The sequence below is a fragment of the Pristiophorus japonicus genome, chromosome 2, assembly GCF_044704955.1.
Source record: "Pristiophorus japonicus isolate sPriJap1 chromosome 2, sPriJap1.hap1, whole genome shotgun sequence".
Taxonomy (NCBI): Eukaryota; Metazoa; Chordata; class Chondrichthyes; family Pristiophoridae; genus Pristiophorus; species Pristiophorus japonicus.
The window spans coordinates 181,335,732-181,359,778 of record NC_091978.1 but is presented as its reverse complement, the minus strand read 5'-3'; the positions used below and the strand labels follow the sequence as shown (position 1 = coordinate 181,359,778).

Below are 24,047 nucleotides of genomic sequence, written 5' to 3'. Positions count from 1 at the left end.
CTCTGATTTTTTTTTAAATCCCTCCAGAATCAATGAAAATTAATGGTGACGATTTAACTTGGTACTTCCTTTATAAGGTAGGATTTCCTGTAAAAGCCCTTAAAGTTGACAAGGTTTGCAATATAGAATTATTTGACTATGATGGTTCCAAGACATATGGCAACGTAAACCTCATTAACAATGTTTGATGTCTAGTATACTGAGAATTAAATGCTTTTCAACCAATGTTGAATTTTATTCAGCCGACTAGCAGGATATTTCCTTACTATTATTTGGATTGGTGAATTTAGGACAACACACCCAACGTCAAATTCTGCCTCACATATTAAACCCGAGACAAATTTCAAAAGTATTTTCTACATCGATTGTGGGCTTTGGAAAATTGGTATATTACAGTTAATCAATCCTGGGACTCAAACATTGAATACATAATCTTAAAGGGTTCATGAGAGATATTAATCATCCCTACAGAGCCATAGAAATTAGCCCCACTCGAGCACATATAATCTAAGGTGACAACCTGTGCAATACTGAGAGTGTGCTTCATTTTTGGAGGTCCCATTCTTCGAATGAGGTGTTAAGCCCAGATCCTAACTGTCCCAATGGTTCAGTGAACAATAAAGATCCCATGGCACTGTTTGAAGATGAGCAGGGAATTTCCTGGTGGCCTGGCGCAGATTCATCCCTCAACTAGGGTGAACCGCAGATTAACTAGTCATCACTTCATCGCCAATGGCGGCATTTTTCTGTGCATAAAATGGTTGCCATTTTTACCCACATACAAACAATTACTCTTTGCAGCTCATTGTACATGAAGGGCTTTGAGATGTTGAGACACAAAATACAGATTATATAAAGCAATCTGAACAACACTTTCCACTGTGACATTTACCACTTCTCAGATCAGTCATCGTAGCCTAGTTTTGTGTGGTTGCCAATTAATGTTAAACTCTGGGCACTTTTAGGTTGTGGTTCATTCCTACGATAAACTGAGTTGCAACTGCCCATACTCAATTCTTTTAGGAGATACTGGAAACAAAGGAGACTTTTACCCCATCAGTCCAGTCTATATTCTAAAAGTAAAAGGGCAGTATACAAATTCCATGGTATCCAACCACCTCACAGCGTTTGGCAACTATTTAGGTGATAGGATAGTGTACGTTGAACTAGACAATTGCAATTATACAGATCTAAAGGAACATCGTACGGATCAAATTCCACAGCTCTTCTGGTGTACCAGCAAGGGTGGGTTGGGGTGGAAGGGCCTCAAACTAGGCCAGGACAGAGATATATCGGATCGCAAACTTAATGCTGAGTTTCCATATGATCTTGTAAGGGGTGGAGCCCTTGCTGTCCTCTTGCAAAGCCAGTGACATGGAGGGTGCAGGACCTGGCACTCCATACTTCAGGAGTTCCTGCGACCTCAGCCTCTCAGTGGTGCCTGGTTTGCTCGGCGAGGAGACATACTGGCTCCCTACCCCAAGGAAATGGGAGCCCACCTGGCGGTGCTGGCCTGGATTGTGTCCTGGACCGCTGAAGATATCTATCAACATTTTTTGGAATTATATTATTAGACTCATTACATAGTGGGCTGTAGAGGTCACCAACATTCTCTGGGGAATGAGGGAAATCAAGCTCTTCCCTAGATGGCAGAAGGTGCCAGATTTCTCAGCCTGAGTGGACTAGCAGGTGCACAAGTTGTACCCCTAGTGGCGCTGGTGTTTGTCAGAAATATTTAAGTAGGATGACCTCCTACTGACTACACACACTCTGGCTGGGTCCGTGGTGGAGGTCACCAAGGGGCACGAGCCTCAAAAGACTTTTGTCATTCTAGTTTTTTTTTTAAGTTTGAATATTAATCGAATGAAACATATCAAAATTGCCAATAAATCTTCCTGGACTGTAAAATATACAGAGGACACAAAACATAAGTGACTTCTGGTTTGAAAGGCAAGGGATTGGCATGAGTTAAGGAAGAAGAATTTAAACCAGCACATGCCTTTTTGTGAAATACTCACAGGTAGAAATGAATATTCAAAAGCTATTTATGATGCCTTTTGTTAGACAGAGCATCATAAAATTGATTTGTATACTTTCAAAGCAGAAAACAGATTACATTTCTGTGAATAATGCATCGAGTTAGTATTAAAAATAACAAAAAGACCAATTTCATATTTGACATATAATAATCAGCAACAGACATTTGGATTTCAGGCTGGTTGCTTAGTGTCCTACATTACAATGGTGACTACACTTCAAAAATACTTCATTAGCTGCAAAGCACTTTGGGACATCCTGAGGTCATGAAAAGCGCCATGTAAATGCAAGTCTTTCTTTCATAATTGACCAAATCTAGTAAGTTCTATGATGTAAGTTATCAGAACTGAAGCAAACAAGAGAGCTGTAAATGTCCACATGAATCTCGTTTTTGTTGTTTATCAAACAAAATCTAACTACTATAAGAAAGAACACCTTCATCTCTGGAAAATCCACATGAAAAATGTAATGATGTCCAATGAGGTTTTGTCTTTTTAGTAATGGTAGAGACAGCACAATAAAGAATATGGGCAGAAAGTCAGCAGCAAGCACACTTGAGGTTTGAGGGCATGGATGAAAGCACATTTATGGTGCTGCAGATCCAAGCTGTTTGAATAACAAATATATTGTGAACATGATGAACTAGAGAAAACTACAGTGAATCAGTCTGCTCGTATCAGCAAATCTGTTCATTAAGCTGACCTGATTGTGTCTAGATTCTTGGCTGGTTGAGTGTGTTGTACAGTTTCTAACATCGCTATTTTTATGGACAGTTTAAAATCTATAAACTTACCATGATTTTTTTTTTAGTTGATGCATTTACAAAGTCAGAAATGGTATTTTTTATATTTTTTTTAATATAAAATTCCCCTTTCTATATTCTATTCCAATTTTTCTGTTCATACATTAGGAACTGTCACACCATCAGCATGGTAGCTCTTTTGGGAGACCAGTCACCTGGATACAGGTTTGTACATTTTTAATGTTTTTTTAAGAAATAAATATAGTGTGTTTTAAAAATATGTACTCAAGAATAATGTCACTGTAGGACACATTAAACCTGGAATATTCCTTTACATGAACTTTATTGACACTTAATATTGGACAATGGCGGGGAGGGGGGAAACTTTTTGGTCTCGTACTAGGCTGATACCAAAGATAAACATCATGATCCATTACCAACATGGATTGCTGCAAGCAAATAAATTATCATTCACTCGTTGTGACCAACTGTCAGAATTTACAGTTCTATATACTTAATATGTAGGCTGCACAGCAACAACTCTTCCCAAATACCCTAAAAAGTCACACCTAACTTTATTTTAAGCACCAAGGGTATCAAATTAGATGCAGAGATTCAACTTTAATATAAGATAAGCATGGAAGGTGGTCCCATACATATGCTCAGCATTCTACAGGTACAATGTACCAAATCTGGAACTCAGAAAACCGTAATTATCCAAAAACTGGACATTTGGCGCATAGCTGAGGAGTCTTCCGGATTCTGGAATTATTGTCCGAAAACCGGATATTTTGCGCATTCCAGATGGAGTCTTCTGGAGTCCAGAATTCTTGTCCGAAAGCTGGACATTTTTGAGGCGGCCAAGATGGTGACATAGGGCAGTGAGGGACGAGGAAACTGGTTAAAAGCACAGCGCCGGGGGGCCGCCGGCAGCGGGAATCGGTGGGCAGTGAGGAGCAGCGGGAATTTGCGAGCGGAGGAGCCACGTGAATCGGCGAGCGGTGAGGTCTGAAATCCAGCACGGATCAGTTGAGCATTCCGGATTTCAGACTTAATTTTCTTGTCTGAAATCCGGCAAAACCCAAAAACCGGCACGGATTCAGTCCCGAGGATTCCGGATTTCAGACGTTGTACCTGTACTTTGAGTATTTCTGCTGATTCTAAGTGGGTTTTAAAATTATGCAATGGAGTTGATCCAAGCTTAATAACGCATGTTAAATATGGAATGATGTAAATATTCTAATGAAGTGAACTTCCTAATTTAGAATTCCTATAATTGAAAATACCTTCATTTTATAATCCTTATAAAGTGGCCATTATGAAAGGTATATCCACTCCTATATTAATAGATGAGGACACATTTTATTCATTCTTTACAAGTGGATTACTTTTTAGAAAGACAGTGTTCAACTCCAGCATGAGTTTTGAATGTAGTTTTGTATCCGTTCCAAAAAACGTTTTATTAAGAGTGACTTCTGCTTGGCCTGGACACTGTGATCCTTGCCAAAGACTTAATTTTGTGCCGCTTTGCGTTACATTAGCTTGACCTGGGCGTGAAGTGGGCCTATTTGGCTCCTGTCCATTGCCAGGCAAATCCTCTGGGTCTTGTGGGCAGGCAGCCAAGTGATGTGATCTCCCTTGTGTATCCTCACGAAATGTCTGACGAAAGGCATCATTCAGCTTCAACTTCCTGCCGTCTTTCTGCAATGAGAAATGAATTGCTTAAAGGAGAGAATTTAATATCCTGGCTGAAACACAGCTTCTCTAATTTAAAGAAACAGCAACGTTGTACTTTGTTAAAATTAGGGTGTTGCAGCACGTCAAATATTTTCATATTTTGTTAACATGGAGCAATTAAATGTGGTTCCTGGCAAAACTCAGAACTATTTTGATGTTGTAGAATCATAGAATGATACAGCATAGAAGGAGGCCTATCGGCCCACCATGCCTGTGCCAGCTCTTTGAAAGAGCTATCCAATTAGTCCCACTCCCTTGCTGTTTCACCAGCGTCCTGTAAATGTTTTCCATAAAGTACTTATCCAATTCTCTTTTGAAAGTTACCGTTGAATCTGCTTCCACCACCCTTTCAGGCAGTGCGTTCCAGATCACAACAACTCGCTGTGTAAAAAAAAATGTTCCCTCAGGTCGCCTCCTGTTCTTTTGCAAATTACCTTAAATCTGTGTCCTCTGGTTACAAACTCTTCTGCCACTGGAAACAGTTTCTCCTTATTTACCACATCAAAACCATTCATGATTTTCAACACCTTGATCGAATCTCCTCTTAATCTTCTTTGCTCTAAGGAGAACAACCCCAACTTCTCCCATCTCTCCGCATAACTGAAGTCCCTCATCCCTGGTACTGTTCTAGCAAATCTCTACTGCACCTTATCTAAGGCCTTGACATCCTTCCTAAAGTGTGGTGTGGAGCATAGAACACAATACTTCAGCTGAGGCCTAACCAGTGTTTTATAAAGGTTTAGCATGACTTCCTTGCTTTGGTACACTATGGCCGGAAATTTTACATTTGGACCCACCAGGAGTGGAGGGCCTGGCGCTGTGGAGTCCACAATGTGCGCATGATGTCACGGACAGGCTCCCTGCCTGGAAATCAGCCTGATTAAAAAGATGGCTTCCAGTCAGGCGGGGAACTCGGGACAAGAGGCCGCACCCCCAGCTAGGTGCGAGCCCTGACCCCCAGGAGTGTTTGTATGGGCGGGGGGGGGGGATGCGGTTTGATAGTGGGGGCAGCACTCCTGCTCCTCCTGGACCACAAGGTGTGAACCCTGAGGCCGTGCTCGCCTCGCTGCAGCCCAGGCCAGCCACAGTTAAACCTGTAAAGCAAGTTAAATCCGAGACTTCCAGCCTCATTATAATATTTAAAGTGCCAACCCGCCTTCTGGGAGCGGGTTGGCTGCCCACCCCCATCCACGCCTGTTAAAACCAGAAGTGGGCGGGTTGGAGTCAGGATTCAGATTTTGAACAATTTAATCTCCAATCCGACCCAGACCTGCTGGTTTTTTGGGATTAAAATTCTCCCCATTATCTCTAATGGTTTCCCTAGCACCAATGTTAGGCTGACTGCAGTTGCTGGGATTATCACTCTCCCCTTTTTAAACAGGGGTGTAATATTTTGAATCTTCCAGTCCTCTGGCACCTCCCCCCGCCCCTGCCCCCCATCATACCCGACGGATTGGAAGATTGTGGCCGGAGTCTTCCCAATTTCCACCCTTACTTCCCTCAGTAAGCTCAGATGCATCCCATCCTGACCAGGTGACTTTTCTACTTTGAGAACTGCCATCCTTATGTAAGTACATTTTATCTATTTTATCCTATCCAATATTGCTACTGCCTCATTGGCAGCATCCTTTTCTCCAGTGGAAACGGATGGAAAATACTCATTTAGAATCTCAGTAATGCCCTCTGTCTCCACGAGAAGATCTTTTTGGTCAATATTCAGCCCCACCCTTTCTTTGACTACCTTTTTACTATTTATAAGAGTTTTGGGTTCCCTTTTATGTTGGCTGCTAATCAATTCTCAAACTCTTTTTTTTGCCCCTTATTCCCTTTTTTTTAGATCTGCGCTGTACTTTCTGTATTATCAAATGCCTCCGACCCAATTTTTTGGACGAAAGTACCTGGTGGTCCTGGAGGAACGTAGACTTGTGCTCCGAGACCTAGCTGCGCAGTCCAACATAGGGACCCACGTATTCCAGGAGCGTATGTGCATCCTGGGATCACGTGGGCCGGACCAACCAATGAAAATGGCATATCACCATTCATAGTAATGGTGAGTTCCATTTGTATGGAGATTACCATGTCTATGAATGGGGATGCTTCCAAAACCACAAACATTTAAAATAAATAAGTAAAACACTTCACATATTTAAAATTAATTTTGACAGTTCGTAATGCCGGATTTCGCGTGTTTGATGAGACCCAAACCAAGCATTAATTTAAGGAATGCATACATTTGGTAAGATTTCAGGTTACAAGGATTCCAAATCTACAAGTCTTCGAAGTGAATCAAATCTTTACCCACATTATTCATTTTAAGAGATTTTATCAATTAGGATTTCCTTCAATTTCAATCTGCTTGGGTAGGTTCAGGTAGCAATGACATAAATAGTTGACAAACAGCAAAACACTGCAGATTATATAGAATTTACAGCCCAGAAAAAGGCCACTCGGCCTAACTGGTCTGTGCTGAAACATAAGGACATAAGAATTAAGAGCAGGAGTAGGCCATACGGCTCATCGAACGTGCTCTGCTATTAAATAAGATCATTGCTGATCTTTGACCTCAACTCCACTTTCCTGCACTATCCATGTATCTCTTGATTCCCCTCGAGTCCAAAAATTTAACGATCTTAGCCTTGAAAATACTCAAAGACTCAGCATCCACAGCCCTTTGGGGTAGAGAATTCCAAAGGTTCACAACCTTTATCCTGAGAATATGAAACCCTAGTTCTAGACTCTCCAGCTCGGGTAAACAATCTCTCAGCATCTATCCTATCAATCCCTCTCAGAATCTTATCTGTTTCAATGAGATCACCTTTCATTTTTCTAAATTCCAGAGAGTATAGGCCCAATCTACACAACTTCTCCTCAAAGGAAACCCTTTCATCCCAGGAACCAATCTAGTGAACCTTTGTTGCACCGCCTGTAAGGCAAGTATATCCTTCCTGAGGCAGCGGTACCAAAACTATGCATAGTACTCCAGGTGTGGTCTCATCGGAGGAGCATGGGGGGGGGGGTACTGGACGGAAGAGGACGGACGGCTGGAGGAGTGGGAGCATCGGAGGCCTCGTGGGGTGGATTGAAGATCTGAGGGGGGGGTAATTGGAGACCTCATTGTGGGGGGGGGGGTCTCCGATCGTGGGGGGTGGGTTAGGTAGGGGCTCTGGATCCATCATCATCATAGGCGATCCCTCAAAACGAAGATGACTTGCTTCCACGCCAAAAAAAGGACGAGTTCACAGATGTTTCAATTGAAGGACCCGAACTACATCCTGAAGGGTGGAAGATGCCTGTGCGTGGATTTTTTTAACGTGGGGTGGCCGTTGCACACCAGCCACCACATGGGCTTGAGAGAGCTAGGTCTTGGTCCAGTGGCAAGGATTACCCAAGACAACTGGAGATCAGCTCTGCTGCACGGACCTAATGTGCACACATATCGTAGTGTGGGCTGGCCCGATCATGTCCCTCCACAGTCTCTCGCCGCTCCTTCGCCCCGACCTCGTTGCTCCTGCTGTATCTGCCCATGCTCCAATCACCGACCTGGATCTTGATGATGTCGCTCTTCGCTGCCATCGCCCTCCTGCACCAGCTCGCGCTGTATCTTGTAGTAGCGTGCCTCCACGCTGCTCCCGAGCACCGCTTGTCGCTCCTTTTATGGCCCCGACCTGCCGCTGATGTTCCCTCGCAGGGCAGGGCCTTCACTTTGGATCCAGGAGGTACATTCCTGGAGCAGTAGTGTTATTGTAACAGGTGACGTATACTGTTGAACTATTGGGGGGAATTTTACCTAAAAAACGGGTGCGTTGGGAAGTTAAAGTGTTAAACATCTAAATCCAGACCACAAAACACCTCCAACCCGTTCACTTCCAGAGATCCATTTACCTCCTGGATCCAGCAGTCGACGCCTTGCATTAGCTGGCGGATTCCACGAGACCTGCAAAACCCGCCCAGCTAAAGGTAAATTCAAAATAGAGGTTAAAGCAGAGGCTTTCAGCCTCAGTACAATATTTAAATACACGACCCGCTTCCCGGGAGCGGGTTGACAGCCCACCTCCCGTCGCGCCGCCATTAAAGTTAGAAGTGAACGGGTTGGAGGTGTTTTGTGGTCTGGATTTAGATGTTTCACACTTTAACTTCCCAACGCATCCGTTTTTAGGTAAAACTCCCCCCAATAGTTCAACAGTATACGTCACCTGTTACAATAACACTACTGCTCCAGGAATATACTGTTCACCTGCAGCACTTGTTTTTTTAAAGTAACACGTACTTCTGTTTTTAAATAGAACAATGCTTGGATGTTTTCCCAAACTAACATACCTTGGGATTTGGCTGATACATCATCTGCTTTCAAGCATCAACACATTATCATAGAAACATAGAAAATAGGTGCAGGAGTAGGCCATTTGGCCCTTCGTGCCTGCACCATCATTCAATAAGATCATGGCTGATCATTCCCTCAGTACCCCTTTCCTGCTTTCTCTCCATACCCCTTGATTCCCTTAGCCGTAAGTGCCTTATCTAACTTCCTCGTTAATATATCCAATGAACTGGCATCAACAACTCTCTGCGGCAGGGAATTCCACAGGTTAACAACTCTCTGAGTGAAGATGTTTCTCCTCAACTCAGTCCTAAATGGTCTATCCCTTATCCTAAGACTGTGTCCCCTGGTTCTGGACTTCCCCAACATCGGGAACATTCTATCTGCATCTAACCTGTCCCGTCAGAATCTTATGTTTCTATGAGATCCCCTTTCATCCTTCTAAACTCCAATGTATAAAGGCCCAGTTGATTCAGTCACTCTTCATATGTCAGTCCTGCCATCTTGGGAATCAGTCTGGTGAACCTTCGCTGCACTCCCTCAATAGCAAGAATGTCCTTCCTCGGATTAGTAGACCAAAACTGAACACAATATTCCAGGTGAGGCCTCACCAAGGCTCTGTACAACTGCAGTAAGACCGCCCCTGCTCCTATACTCAAATCCCCCAGCTATGAAGGCCAACATGCCATTTGCCTTCTTCACCGCCTGCTGTACCTGTATGCCAACTTTCAATGACTGATGAACCATGACATCCAGGTCTCGTTGCACCTCCTCTTTTCCTAATCTGCCGCCATTCAGATAATATTCTGTCTTCGCGTTTTTGCCCCCAAAGTGGATAACCTCACAATTATCCACATTATACTGTATTTGCCAAGCAATTGTCCACTCACCTAACCTGTCCAAGTCACCCTACAGCCTCTTAGCGTCCCCCTCACAGCTCACACCGCCAGCCAGTTTAGTGTCATCTGCAAACTTGGAGATATTACACTCAATTCCTTCATCCAAATCATTGATGTATATTGTAAAGAGCTGGGGTCCCAGCACTGAGCCCTGCAGCACCCCACTAGTCACTGCCTGCCATTTTGAAAAGGACCCGTTTATCCCGACTCTCTGCTTCCTGTCTGCCAACCAGTTCTCGATCCACATCAGTATATTACCCCCAATACCATGTGCTTTGATTTTGCACACCAATCTCTTGTGTGGGACCTTGTCAAAAGCCTTTTGAAAGTCCAAATACACCACATCCACTGGTTCTCCCTTGTCCACTCTACTAGTTACATCCTCAAAAATTTCCAGGAGATTTGTCAAGCATGATTGTCCCTTCATAAATCCATGCTGACTTGGACTGATCCTGTCACCGCTTTCCCAAATGCGCTGCTATTTAATCCTGAATAATTGATTCCAACATTTTCCCCACTACTGATGTCAGGCGAACAGGTCTATAATTGCCCGCTTTCTCTCTCCCTCCCTTTTTAAAAAAGTGGTGTTACATTAGCTACCCTCCAGTCCATAGGAACTAATCCAGAGTCAATAGACTGTTGGAAAATGATCACCAATGCATCTACTATTTCTAGGGCCACTTCCTTAAGTATTCTGGGATGCATACTATCAGGCCCCGGGGATTTATCAGCCTTCAATCCCATCAATTTCCCTAACACAATTTCCCGTCTAATAAGGATATCCTTCAGTTCCTCTTTCTCACTAGACACTCGGTCCCCTAGTACTTCCAGAAGGTTATTTGTGTCTTTCTTCGTGAAGACAGAACCAAATTATTTGTTCAAAAAATTTGTCTGCCATTTCTTTGTTACCCATTATAAATTCACCTGAATCCGACTGCAAGGGGCCTACGTTTGTCTTCACTAATCTTTTTCTCTTCACTTATCTATAGAAGCTTTTGCATTCAGTTTTTATGTTCCCGGCAAGCTTCTTCTCGTACTCTATTTTCCCCCTCTTAATTGAACCCTTTGTCCTCTGCTGCTGAATTCTAAATTTCTCCCAGTCCTCACGTTTGTTGCTTTTTCTGGCCAATTTATATGCCTCTTCCTTGGATTTAACACTATCCCTAATTTCCCTTGTTAGCTACGGTTGAGCCACCTTCCCCCTTTTATTTTTACTCCAGACAGGGATGTACAATTGCTGAAGTTCATCCATGTGATCTTTAAATGTTTGCCATTGCTTAACCACCGTCAACCCATTAAGTATCCTTTGCCGGTCTATTCTTGCCAATTCATGCCTCATACCGTTGAAGTTACTTTTCCTTAAGTTCAGTTTCCAAATTAACTGTGTCACTCTCCATCTTAATAAAGAATTCTACCATATTATGGTCACTCTTCCCCAAGGGGCCTCGCACAACAAAATTGCTAATTAGTCCTTTCTCATTACACATCACCCAGTCTAGGATGGCCAGCTCTCTAGTTGGTTCCTCGACATATTGGTCTAGAAAACCATCCCTAATACACTGCAGAAAATCCTCCTCCACCTCATTGCTACCAGTTTGATTAGCCCAATCAATATGTAGATTAAAGTCACCCATGATTACTGCTGTACCTTTATTGCATGCATCCCTAATTTCTTGTTTGATGCTGTCCCCAACCTCACTACTACTGTTTGGTGGTCTGTATACAACTCCCACTAGCGTTTTCTGCCTTTTGGAATTCCGCAGCTCCACCCATACCGATTCCACATCATCCAAGCTAATGTCCCTCCTTACTATTGCATTAATTTCCTCTTTAACCAGCAATGCCACCCCACCTCCTTTTCCTTTCTGTCTATCCTTCTTAAATGTTGAATACCCCTGGATGTTGAGTTCCCAGCCTTGGTCACCCTGGAGCCATGTCTCCGTGATGCCAATTACATCATATATCTTTGATGCCCACTGACTTTAACACTACATAAATTGCCTTAATCTCAGTGGTATACTTGCAATGGATTATTTCTGAAACCAGCACCTAATTTGACTCATGAGGGTGGGTCCCTGCTGCTTTTGGTGTTTGCTGCTCTCCGCTGGTGTCCTTAAAACAGCATTTCTACTTTCCAGAAACAATGACCCTGATTTTAACTGTCCCCCATTGGCAAAAAACCCCAGCTCAAAACCAATTAAAAAAAAACAAGGAGCTTGCAAGTGTAAGACAGTAATTCTGTTTTGGTTCTATTTATACTCAAACTACTCAAGCTTCATGTTCAGTTAATTTCAGGACTATTGGACTGATGTACTTTTCTTGCAACACTGCCAATCACCCATTATCCTATCCAACATCTATCTGTACTTCTGCCTCTCACTGTTGATCTGCATAAAAATGGCAGAAGCGAGTTTCGGCAATGGTACTCCCACTTGTAAATAACACTTTAACTGTTTCCCCCAGGTTTCGGTAACTCTTCTATTGAGATTACAATGGATGAGCGGGAGAACTCCCGCAGAAATTCACCTTGGTGTGTCTAAAGTGCGTTACGCTTGGGTGTTATACTTTTCTACATGCAAATTTTGTGCCCCAGTAAAAAAGTATGAAAAAAGGACAAAGAAAGACATTCTTTTGAAATCAACAGAAAACCTCCCCAATAACATAAAGGCCTCTAAATTCAGGCATTTTGAGCTGCAGGGTTATATACCTGCATCTAAATGGTGAGGCCCGAGACACTCCCGATATTGAGACTCGTACCTCATTTCCATGAAGTGGGGAATCTGCGGCGATTAATAGACAGCTCGCCCAACGAAGCATGTTTGAAGATCAGGCCAGTGCAGCGCTAACAGGTAAGTGAGGAAGGGGGCAACTCGTTTGGGAGGTAGTAGTGGCTGGGGGTGCACTCCTGTTCCTCCCGGCTCCACATCCAAGTAAGTTTATTTAATAACTTGCCTTGTTGGTAACAACTTAACAGACAGTCCCGTTAAGGACCGCCTGTTAGTATAAACAGGCCTTCGTGCAGCCACCACTAGTGCAAGCCAATTTTGCTCCACGCATTATGCCACTTATTTGCATATTGAAAGGGACTAACGCCTATTTCAGGTGTGGAAACTGCATGCCGATTTTGTGGCCTTTAGCAATATGGTGGGTGCCACTCTTCCAGCTCATAATGAGCGTACGTTTCTTGCCCGCCATATTGGAGACTTAGGAGGCTGTTTAGCGTCCGAGGAGCTGACACTGTGCAGTTTAATTTCTAGGTCAAAATATCTTACTGGCTGAGGTGGTCAGACTACTTACAGCCTCTGACTGACATTTGCAGTCGCCCACAAATAAAACAAAAAAAGCCAGTTTGACGTCTTGATCCTATCAATCAGAATCTAATTGATTTTAAGAATGATGAGCAATTACACCTTCCAGCCTTAAAGCAACACACATCTATACTGCAGCAGCTGACTAATATAGTGTGCATTACAAGGTGATATTCTGTTGTAGAAGTGCAGTTATGTGTCCCTTGCTTATGAAAATAGCAAATGTACCTGTGAACAGCACTACAGGAGATCAACTAATCTAAGTATTGACAGTACTGATTAAGCCTCATTTTGATGCCAGTCAGCTTATGAAGGGCACCAATTGATGAACATTTAAAACATCATTAATCCGTAGCTAATGCAATATTCAAGATTAATCTCATGGTAGAAAGCTGCATTGAGAAACAATTTAATGCACCAGTATATGAAGTAAAGATGAATATAAAACTTGCTTAACATCTGATATACAAATTTTCCATTTACAAAAATTAAAATTAAGTTTAGGAAATGCCCAGGAAATCCAGTGGACTATCTGAGCATTATTTACCACCAGTTTCACATGGCCAGAGAGTCATACTTTGCCACAGTGGGAATGAAGTTCAAGTGGTGTGAGATGTCTTGCATTGTTTTTTTTATTGGCCATTAGATTCAGAACAGGATGTTATTCCTCAACTATCGTGCCACTTTTCCAAGCCACTGAAGATCACTTTACATCAACGTGAAAGTGGCAGTATAATTGCAACATTATGTGAATTGTGACAAGTGGAACCATCTAAGGCAAATAACTTACTTGTGCTTGTTCCATTTTTCTTCCATCAATCTTTTCTTGGACTGGAGTTAAACCCATGCTGCTAAGTTTTGCATTCAGCATCATTGATGAAATATGTAATTTTCCATCGAGTCGCCAAAGGTCACCTTCATGCTGCAAAAAAAAGGCATACTTTTCTACCAATGAAAGACAATTCCACTAAGCATTTTCACAACCCAAGTACGGATAGAATTACAAAATCATACACTGAAAGTTGATGTTTGTTACTTGCAGATCAAAATCAGAATATTTGAATGACGTTATCAATTTTCTTTCATCAAACTTGGGAGAACAAGTTTCTGCAGTCACAAACTTAACATAACATCTCTTTGGTGAGCTACCAGTTAAGTTTTCAGTTTCATCTGACATTTATTAAAATATTTCATGATATATTACAAACATTTGAATCTTTTCATTTTCATCGTAATGCAATGCATCAAAATGTAGACAAACGTTTTCATCCCTGTACAAAATTCTATTTAATGGTGGAGATTTCCAATCATTTTTGAAATGATGTGCATCAATTTCTGTGCATGCCAATTCCCTGTGCGAATCCCTTCAGTCCATTTTCCATCCTCTGCACAGCACTGAGAACATCTGCTCAAAGCTATCAAGGATCTCCTCTGTGACCATGCCTTTTAACCCTCCTTGACATCTGTAACTTTGCATATGGTTGATCACAGCATTCCCCTCCAAAGCTTTTCTTTTATGATCTATCTCAGGGTGACTGGCCTGTCTCAAAGCAGCCTGTGCATATCCAGCAATACCTTCTCGTCCAGGATCCACGCAATTCCAGAATTTCCCAAGGATTGAACATTTCACCCTCATCTACATGCTGCCTCTCAGTGACAATATCAGTTGACACGGTGCTGGCTTTCACATGTATACTAACACGACACAACTTAAGGCTCTCCATGACCATGACTGTACTGCAGGACTGCCTATCTGATATGAAATCTAGACAAACTAGAAATTTCTACATTGAACATTGGAAAGACCGAAACCATTGTTTTTGGCTTCCGCCAACAACTGTGCACCCTTGCTATTAACTCTATTCTCCCTGCCCTGGCTGCTTGATCAGGCTGAACCAAATGGCACACAACCTCAGCATTGTGTTTGACCCAGATCAAAAGATCAAACCACATATCCCATCCTCTAAAAGGAGAATGTTTCTACAACACTGTTTGCCCCGACAGCTGCTGAAACCCTACTTGACTTTTCCAATTTCTCTCTTTATCTAAACCCCCATCTCTTTACCTCCCTCCCTAGCTTTAAAAGCTTTCTCAAAATCCATCTCTATACAAATTTTTGGTCAACATAACCAAAACAAATTATCTGGTCATTATCACATTGCTATTTATGGGAGCTTACTGTGCGTAAATTGGCTGCTGCATTTCCTACATTACAACAGTGACTACACTCCAAAAGTACTTAATTGGCTGTAAAGCCCTTTGAGACGTCTAGTGGTCGTGAAAGGCGCTATATAAATACAAGACTTTCTTTCTCTTAACCTTGCTGCAAAGGCTCAGCAACTGCAACTTTTATCAGGCTGTTATATATTTCTAAACCTCTTTGTATGATATTTGCACAGCCTATTTTCCTTTGCTCTGTCTTGGACTGTTTTAGAGACAGACTTAATGAATATGTGCATCCTTTGTACCATACATAAGTATGCAACTACACTGTTAACTTTTCAATAAGGCCAGAACAAATCTTCTAATGAGTTCTCCTTCAAAGATTATCTATAAACTCTGAACTTATCAGTCTGTGGTATAACCTCTTGTCATTTTTGACAGATCTTGTCAGGATTTAGTGTCTGATTCTATAGAAACTTTACAACATGATAAGTCACTTAAGATTATAGTTCAAAAAATTATGAAAGATTTAAAACCGAAAGCTCCAGGATGCTTAATATTTTTCTCATCAATTCTCTAACTAAGACTGGCTTCTCCACGAGTGCATAATTGAAAAGATATTTAGTTTAGTTTACTGAAACAAAACTCAAAAATGATTAAAAACCAGATTGCACCTTTGCCAGTTATTCAAGTTTCCAGTGCTGCTTTCTGTCAATTAAGAATATTTGTTGAAAATCTATAGTACCCATTCACCAAAAAATACTGAATATGAAAGATTTACTCTGTCTTCATGTTAAAGAATTAAATCAACCATTCTTGTTTTAGTAGTAAGAATAGAATGTGAATTTGAAACAACCACATGCTTTAGTGATCTGCTATTAAGCCGCCAATGGTAATAATGGTCACTATTTGCAAGTTTTGCTTGCACAACTTTAAAGGTCGTTGCCAAAATATACTTACATAATAAACTTTGAAAAAATTATGAATACACAGCATTAATAGGGCTTTATATTCAAATATGGCGTACATATAAAATAATACAAGAATATGACCACACTAAAACAAAAATATTAGATTGGAAAATAATTCAGAAATGTTAGCAAGATTTCCTACCTGTGCACTGAGCAAACTAGCCAACCATTCTACATGAGCCTCCTCCTTATCACAACACAAGTACCTGTAGATGAATACATATTTTGCAAATCAGTATAATGTCCTCAATTACAGTGTCCATGTAGAATATATAATTATAAGAGAATTCAGCACAAAGGAATCTATTTGTTCCATCGCACCTGCTATCTTCCGAATGGGGGCTATTTACTCTAATTCCCATTTCCCTGCCCTTTCCCTGTAATATAGGAATCTCGGAACAAGAGTAGGCCATTTAGCCCCTTGAACTTATTCTGCCATTCAATTAGATAATTGCTGATCTGTATCTTAACTGCATTTACCTGCCTTCGTTCCATTTCCCTTAATAACCTTGTGTTGTAGGTTAAGGAATTATCAGAATTATATGTAAAACTATGATAGGAAAATGAATCTTAGACTTTGAAGGAATACATAGAACAGTTTATGTGTTTATCTCTTAAAGAATGCAGAGCACGCTGAGAAGAGCCCACAAAATGAAACCTGTAGAAACAAACACACTTCGAGAGGCAGAGATATCACATTCAAAGAAGTCAAGAGGGGAACCAAATGTGATAACAAATAATGAAGGGATCAGTTCACACAGCAGGCAGTCTGATAAGGGTTAACAAATGTTTCTGTGCTGAGATCGAACTAAATAATGCTGTGCTGAGATCGAATGAAGTTCCCGTCTTTTATATTAACAAATGTTTCTGTGCTTTGTGAATTCAATGTTTGCTTTGACCGAACCAAATGCAGTAACAAATCCGTTATTTGTCTTTGCCTTATATCTGTTATTTGTGGCAGTTAAATTGTCATTTCAAAGATTGTAGAGACATCTGTGTTATTGTCATGGGTAGCATTTTCGATCATTGTCACTTCAAAAGATTCGTTATGGGCCGGTCCACTAAAATCTGTATAAAGACCGGCCCGACTTTTAGGTTTTTGAAGAGTCTGTCTTGGGCAACAAGGAACAGACCTTCCCCTGCATTTGCCAGAATAAATTGTTTCAAACCTATCTCTTTGAGTCTGTCTACACCAAGAGCATCGATCCATTATCTCAGTGGATTCGCTAGGGAGAATGGGAGATTTCTCCTCAGCACCTTGCCTAACAAAAATTTATCAATCTCAGTTTTGAAAATTTCAATTGATGAAGTCTAACATTTCATTAACCTTTTAAATTTTCTTTAAACCTGTCCACTAGCTTTTTTTTATTGGGAGTTCTGCACTCTAAATCTCCCGCTCCTCCACATTTCCAGCTTCCCACCATTTAGAAAATACTCTGATCTATCTTTCTTGGGTCCAAAGTGGATGACTTTGAACGTCCCCACAGTTTTTCCAACTCACTTAATCTATTAAAATTCCTTTGTAACTTTCTGCTCCCAACTACACTACTTACTTGTGCCACCTAACTTAGTATTCTTCAGCAAACTTGGATATATGGCTCTCTCTATTCCTTCATCCAAGTCATTTATAAATATAGTGTAAAGCTGAGGCCCCAGTACAGATCCTGGGGGGACACCAGAAGTTACATCCTGCCAATCAGATTACACACTCATTATCCCTGCACTCTGTCTTGTAACTCCTAACCAATTCCCTACTCTTGTCAAAAGGTTGCCCCTAATTCCACCTTCTTCCATTTTACCCAATAGTCTCTTGTGTGGAACTTAGCGAATCCAAATACAAATCCTTACTGGCTATCTCTGATCCGTTCATGTTTGTCAAAGTATTCAGTGACTCTATCCCTAATAACAGATTCTAGTAACTTCTCCACAACTGGTGTTAGACTCATGGTCTATAATTTTCTAACTTATCTTTTCCATCCTTCTTAAATAATGGAGTGACATTGTCAGTTTTCCAATTCAAGGGGACAATTCTTGAATCAAGAGAGTTTTGAAAGATCATGATTAAAGCCTCTACAATTTCCTCTCGTACTTATTTTAATACCCTGGGGTGGAAACCATCAGGTCCTGGAGGTTTGTCTATCGTCAGCCTTATTGATTTCACCAAGACCATTCTCTTACTTAGGTACAACGTCCGAAATCCGGAATCCTCGGGACCGAATCTGTTCCGATTTTGAGGTTTTTCCGGATTTCAGACAATAAAATCAATAGTCTGAAATTCGGAATCCGCAACTGAATCTATATCGGGTTTTGAATGGCGAGGTCTGAAATCCGGCAAAATCCAAAATCCGGCACGGGTTCGATCGAGGATTCCGGATTTCCGACTTGATTTTCTTGTCTGAAAGCTAGAATCCTCGACTGAATTCATGCCGGAATTGGGGGTTTGCCTCAAAATGTCCAGTTTTCAGACAATAATTCTGGATTCGGGATGAGTCCATTAGTTCTGCGCAAAATGTCCGGGTTTCGGAGTTCCGGATTTGGGATGTTGCACCTGTACTATATCTAGTAAGTTCTTCCCTTAATTTATTTTTCATTTTCCTCATATCTCTGGTACTTTATCCTCTTTCTCTCCTGTATGACTGATACAACTTAATTATTTAGCAAGTCTGCCATTTCTTTACTTTCAATAACGTTCAATACTTTTCCTTGAGCACTTATCTAATTCCCCTTAAATTGCTATGATTGGCTGAGCTTCAATGCCTACTTGTGGTAAAGCATTCAACAGCTTAATAACCCTTTCCATTCAAATATTTCTTCTACTCTCTTCCTTTATGCTTAATACTGATCCCAAGTTTATAGCCTCCTGTTACTGATTCTCTGACATGTGAAAATAATCTTTCATGAATGAATATTGCATATTTCTTAAAGCGTTGTACATAGTAAAATGCACTATGTCCTAATTGTGCGAATATTTTTCTACTATCTAGCACAGCTTGCTCAAAATTAGTAATTTGAGTTTATATGAAAAAAACCTGACATTTATAGTTATGCAATTGATGTCATTAAAAAAATGTTAAAAAGAAATTCTGATGATGATATGACTTGCTCAGCCTGTGTAACTAATTGTTGAATCCCTTTGCACCGGCCTACAATTCTCTCCCTTTCATCTTTATTTTACCGTTTCACATTAGTCGCCCCTTGCAAATTGAATATGGTAAGCGGAGCTCACTGTATTCACATGAAGTACCTTATGTTATAGAATCATAGAAAAAATTACAACACAGAAGGAGGCCATTCAGCTCATTGTGTCCATACCAGTCGAAAAAGAGCTACCCAGCCTAATCTCACATTCCAGCACTAGGTCCGTAGCCCTGTAGGTTACGGCTCTTCAAGTGCACATCGAAGTACACTTTAAATGTGATGAGGGTTTCTACCTCCACCACCCTTTCAGGCAGTGAGTTCCAGACCTCCACCACCCTCTGGGTGAAAATTGTTTTTCTCATCTCCCCTCTAATCCTTCTACCAACTACTTTAAATCTATGCCCCCTGGTTATTGACCCCTCTGCTAAGGGAAACAGGTCCTTCCTATCCACTCTATCCAGGCCCTTCATAATTATATACACCTCAATTAAATCTCCCCTCAGCCTCCTCTGTTCCAAAGAAAACAATCCCAGCCTTTCCAATCTTTCCTCATAGCTAAAGTTTTCCAGTCCTGGCAACATCCTCGTAAATCTCCACTGTACCCTCTCCAATGCAATCACATACTCAAGCTGTGCCTAACTAGTGTTGTATACAGTTCGAACATAACTTCCCAGCTCTTATATTCTGTGCCTCAGCTAATAAAGGAAAGCATTCTGTATGCCTTTTTAACTACCTTATTGACCTGTCCTGCTATCTTTAAGGATCTGTGGACATACACTCCAAGGTCCCTCTGTTCCTCCACACCTCTCAGTATCCTCCTATTTATTGTGTATTCCCTTGCCTTGTTGCATCTCCCCAAATGCATTAAGTCACACTTCTCTGGATTGAATTCCATTTTCCACTTTTCTGCCCAACTGACCAGTCATCAATACCTTCCTGCAGTCTAAAGCTTTCCTTCTCACTGTCAGTTACACAGCCAATGTTTGTATCAAGCCCCCTACATTTAAGTCTAAATCATTCATATATACTACAAAAAGCCAAGGGACCAAGCACTGAGCCTTGTGCAACCCCACTGGAAACAGCCTTCCAGTCGCAAAAATACCCATCAACCATTATCCTTTGCTTCCTGCCACTGAGCCAATTTTGGATCCAATTTGCCACTCTCCCTTGGATCCCATGGGCTTTTACTTTTTTGATCAGCCTGCCATGTGGGACCTTGTCAAAAGCCTTGCTAATTCCATGTAGACTAAATCAAACACACTGCCCTCATTGACCCTCCTTGTTACCTCCTCAAAAAATTCAATCAAAGTTAGTCAGACATGACCTTCCCTTAACAAATCCAGGCTGACTGTCCTTGATTAATCTGTGTTTTTCTAAATGAAGGTTTATACTTTCCCTCAGAATTGATTCCAGTAATTTGCCCACCACCGAGGTTAAACTTACTGGCCTGTAATTGCTCGGTTTATCCCTTCCTCCCTTTTTAAATAATGGTACAACGTTAGCAGTTCTCCAATCCTCTGGCACCACTCCTATAGCCAGGGAGGATTGGAAAATGATGGTCAGAGCCTCTGCAATTTCCTACCTTGCTTTTTTTAATAGCCTAGGATATATTTCATCCGGTCCTGGTGATTTATCTACTTTCAAAGATGCTAAACCCATTAATACTTCCCTTCTTACTATGTTAATCCCATCCAATATTTCACGCTCTTCCTACTTAACTTCAACGTCGGCATCGGCTCCCTCTTTTATGAAGGCAGCCGCAAAGTTTTCATTGAGTACCTTACCCACATCCTCCGCCTCCACACATGGTTCGTTGCCATACCATTATTTTACTTTGCTACTCAACAGTCTGACTGCCGCAAATATTTCAAATGCAAAGAATTAATATTTGATTTCAAAACTTACCACTGTTGTTTTTCTGAATAAAGTGTAAAGCCCAAGCTGTGTAATAGAGAAAGGAATACGTTAAATGCAGTTCTCGCTCATTCTTCAGAACATAAGAACATAAGAAATAGGAACAGGAGTAGGCCATTTGGCCCCTCGAGCATGCTCCACCATTCAATAAGATCATGGCTGATCTGATCATGGACTCAACTCCACTTCCCTGCCCACTCCCCATAACCTTTATTCCCTTATCGCTCAAAAATCTATCGATCTCTGTCTTAAATATATTCAGTGATCCAGCCTCCACAGCTCTCTGGGGCAGAGAATTCGATAGATTTACAGCCTTCAGAGAAGAAATTTCTCCTCATTTCAGTTTTAAATGGGTGACTCCTTATTCTAAGACTATGTGTGGAACTATCCTCCCTGTGTCCACCTTGTCGAGCTCCCTCATAATCTTATAAGTTTCAATAAGATCACCGCTCACGGTAATGAACAGTGAGAGCACTATTATTGAGAGACAGCATTATTGGAGGAAAAAATGCAATAAACAAGGGAAGAACTGAGGGTCCCAAGTGTGCTGTTTACAGGCAAGTATCTTCATGCCACAAAACAGGGAGCATCTTCCAGTCAAATTGAAAGGAATGGAAAAACTTTTAAAAGTGGGACAGAATCAGCAAGTAGAGTACATAAAATTAATTAAATTTCCTTCAGACCCAAAACTGGCAGTTATTTGTTGTATCTACCAGGTTAATGGTTATTTAAGTGACTATCAGAGGCTCAACTGATTGAGTTAACTGCACATTCTACCATTACCAAATAACTCATCTCAGTTAATATTCACTTTTACCTGGCTGATCAGTAATATCATGATCCATTTTAGGTAAAATAGATAAAACAGCTTTTGCATTATCACCTTGGTAAATGTGAACAATATGACTCGAGCAATTTGGACGAGCAAATAAAATGTACATACATCAGCAACTCTCCCAATAATAAGGGTCAGTTACAAATCAGGAGCAAGCATTAATTCAGTGTAATAATATGGAGGCATTGAGTGATAATGCTGATAATATAAATGATTTTCTATACTTAGAACTATTATTAAAAGAAAGATAATTGGAGAAAAAACTTTTAAAACAGAATCAGTAACAAGTTTTTAAAGCCAGACATGGTTATACAGCAACAACAACAACTACAATTTGCATTAATATAGCACCTTTAATGTTGAAAAATGTCCCTTGGCACTTCATAGATGCATAACCATAGAAACATGGATGTTCAGACAAAGAAAGAAATATTTGGATGTGTGATCAAAAGCTTGCTTAAACAGGTGGGTTTTAAAGCGAGTCTTAAAGGAGGGGCGGCAGGTGGAAAGACAGCAGGATTTAGGGAGGAGATTCCAGAGCATGGGGCCTAGACAGCTAAAGGCACAGCTGCTAATGGTGGGGTGAAGGGAGGTGGGGATGCACAAAAAGGCCCCAGGGGGTAGGGCTAAAGGTGGTTAAAAAGATTGGAAAGAATGAGGCTATGACAATATTTAAACACAAGGATGAGAATTTTAAATTTAAGGCATTAGGGAGAAGCCAATGTAGGTTAACAAGAACAGGGTTGATGGGTAATCAGGAGTAATTGTGGAATAGGAGAAAAGCAGCAAGTTCTGGATGGATTGAGGTTTATGGAGGAAAGAGGACGTGAGGATAAGGGGTAAGCCATTTAGGACCGAGATGAGGAGAAACTTCTTCACCCAGAGAGTGGTGAACCTGTGGAATTCTCTACTACAGAAAGTTGTTGAGGCCAATTCACTAAATATATTCAAAAAGGAGTTAGATGTAGTCCTAACTACTAGGGGGATCAAGGGGTATGGCGAGAAAGCAGGAATGGGGTACTGAAGTTGCATGTTCAGCCATGAACTCATTGAATGGCGGTGCAGGCTCGAAGGGCTGAACAGCCTACTCCTCCACCTATTTTCTATGTTTCTATGAGAGCATTGGATTGTCTCAGTCTGGAGGTGTCAAAGGCATGGATGAGGGTTTCAGTGGCAGATGGGCTGAGCCAGAGGCAGAGGTGGGCAATATTAAAGATGGAAATAGGCAGTTGTTGTGAAGGAGAGTATATGGGGTTGGAAGCTCAAATGGTTCAGCCTGAGATAATGGCTGGGGAGGGGGATGGAATCAGTAGTGAGGGAAAAGGATTTGTGGTAAGGGGTGAAGACAATGACATCAGTCTTCCCAATACCTAACATCAATTTTGCCTTTATCTTCAGAGGTTAATTTTATTCCACCAACACGATCAAACAGTATTATCATGATCTCTAATTCTAATGTTATATTTGTATCACATTCGCATGTGATGTTGTTGCCAGATGATGGTGGTGGTGGTAGACTTTTTTTTTGAAAGAGTAGAACAGTGGAAGGATTGCGGACCACATTATTGTGGAGCTAATTGAAAATTCATTTTTGGAGAATTATCGCCCCATAATTTGCGGTCAGCTGCAAAGTGATGGCGATCGCCGCTGACCTCTAAGGAGCCCACAGAGACCTTGGGAACTTTAGCTTCCTCGACATGAAATTGATTGTAACTCTGTCAAAAGTGGAACATCAGCAAACAGAAGCAGTGATGTCATCATGCTGTCGAAGCAGCCAGTCATATTGAAGAATTCTCATAGACAGAAAAGATTAGTGAAAGTAAATGTGGGTTCTTTACAGGCTGGGACAGGAGAAATTATAATGGGGGATAAGGAAATGGCAAGAGAAATTAAACAAATACTTTGTGTTTGTCTTCACAGAAAAAGACGCAAAAAAACTTCCTGGAAATAGTGGAGAACCAAGGGTCTAGCGAGAATAAGGAACT

General features: G+C 41.2%; 1 protein-coding gene across 2 annotated transcripts in view; it reads right to left on the bottom strand.

Annotated features, from left to right (window-relative positions):
- Positions 1 to 2,858: 2,858 nt before the first annotated feature.
- Positions 2,859 to 24,047, bottom strand: part of arap2 (ArfGAP with RhoGAP domain, ankyrin repeat and PH domain 2) — a 598,549-nt gene continuing 577,360 nt past the window's right edge. For both annotated transcript variants that reach the window (XM_070870551.1, XM_070870553.1), the window contains exons 30-33: positions 21,219 to 21,254; positions 16,318 to 16,381; positions 13,832 to 13,963; positions 2,859 to 4,480 (exon numbers count right to left, since the gene is read on the bottom strand). In XM_070870551.1, coding sequence (XP_070726652.1) covers positions 4,142 to 4,480; positions 13,832 to 13,963; positions 16,318 to 16,381; positions 21,219 to 21,254 — 571 coding nt within the window. In that variant the 3' untranslated portion in view covers positions 2,859 to 4,141. The remainder of the gene's footprint in view (positions 4,481 to 13,831; positions 13,964 to 16,317; positions 16,382 to 21,218; positions 21,255 to 24,047) is intronic.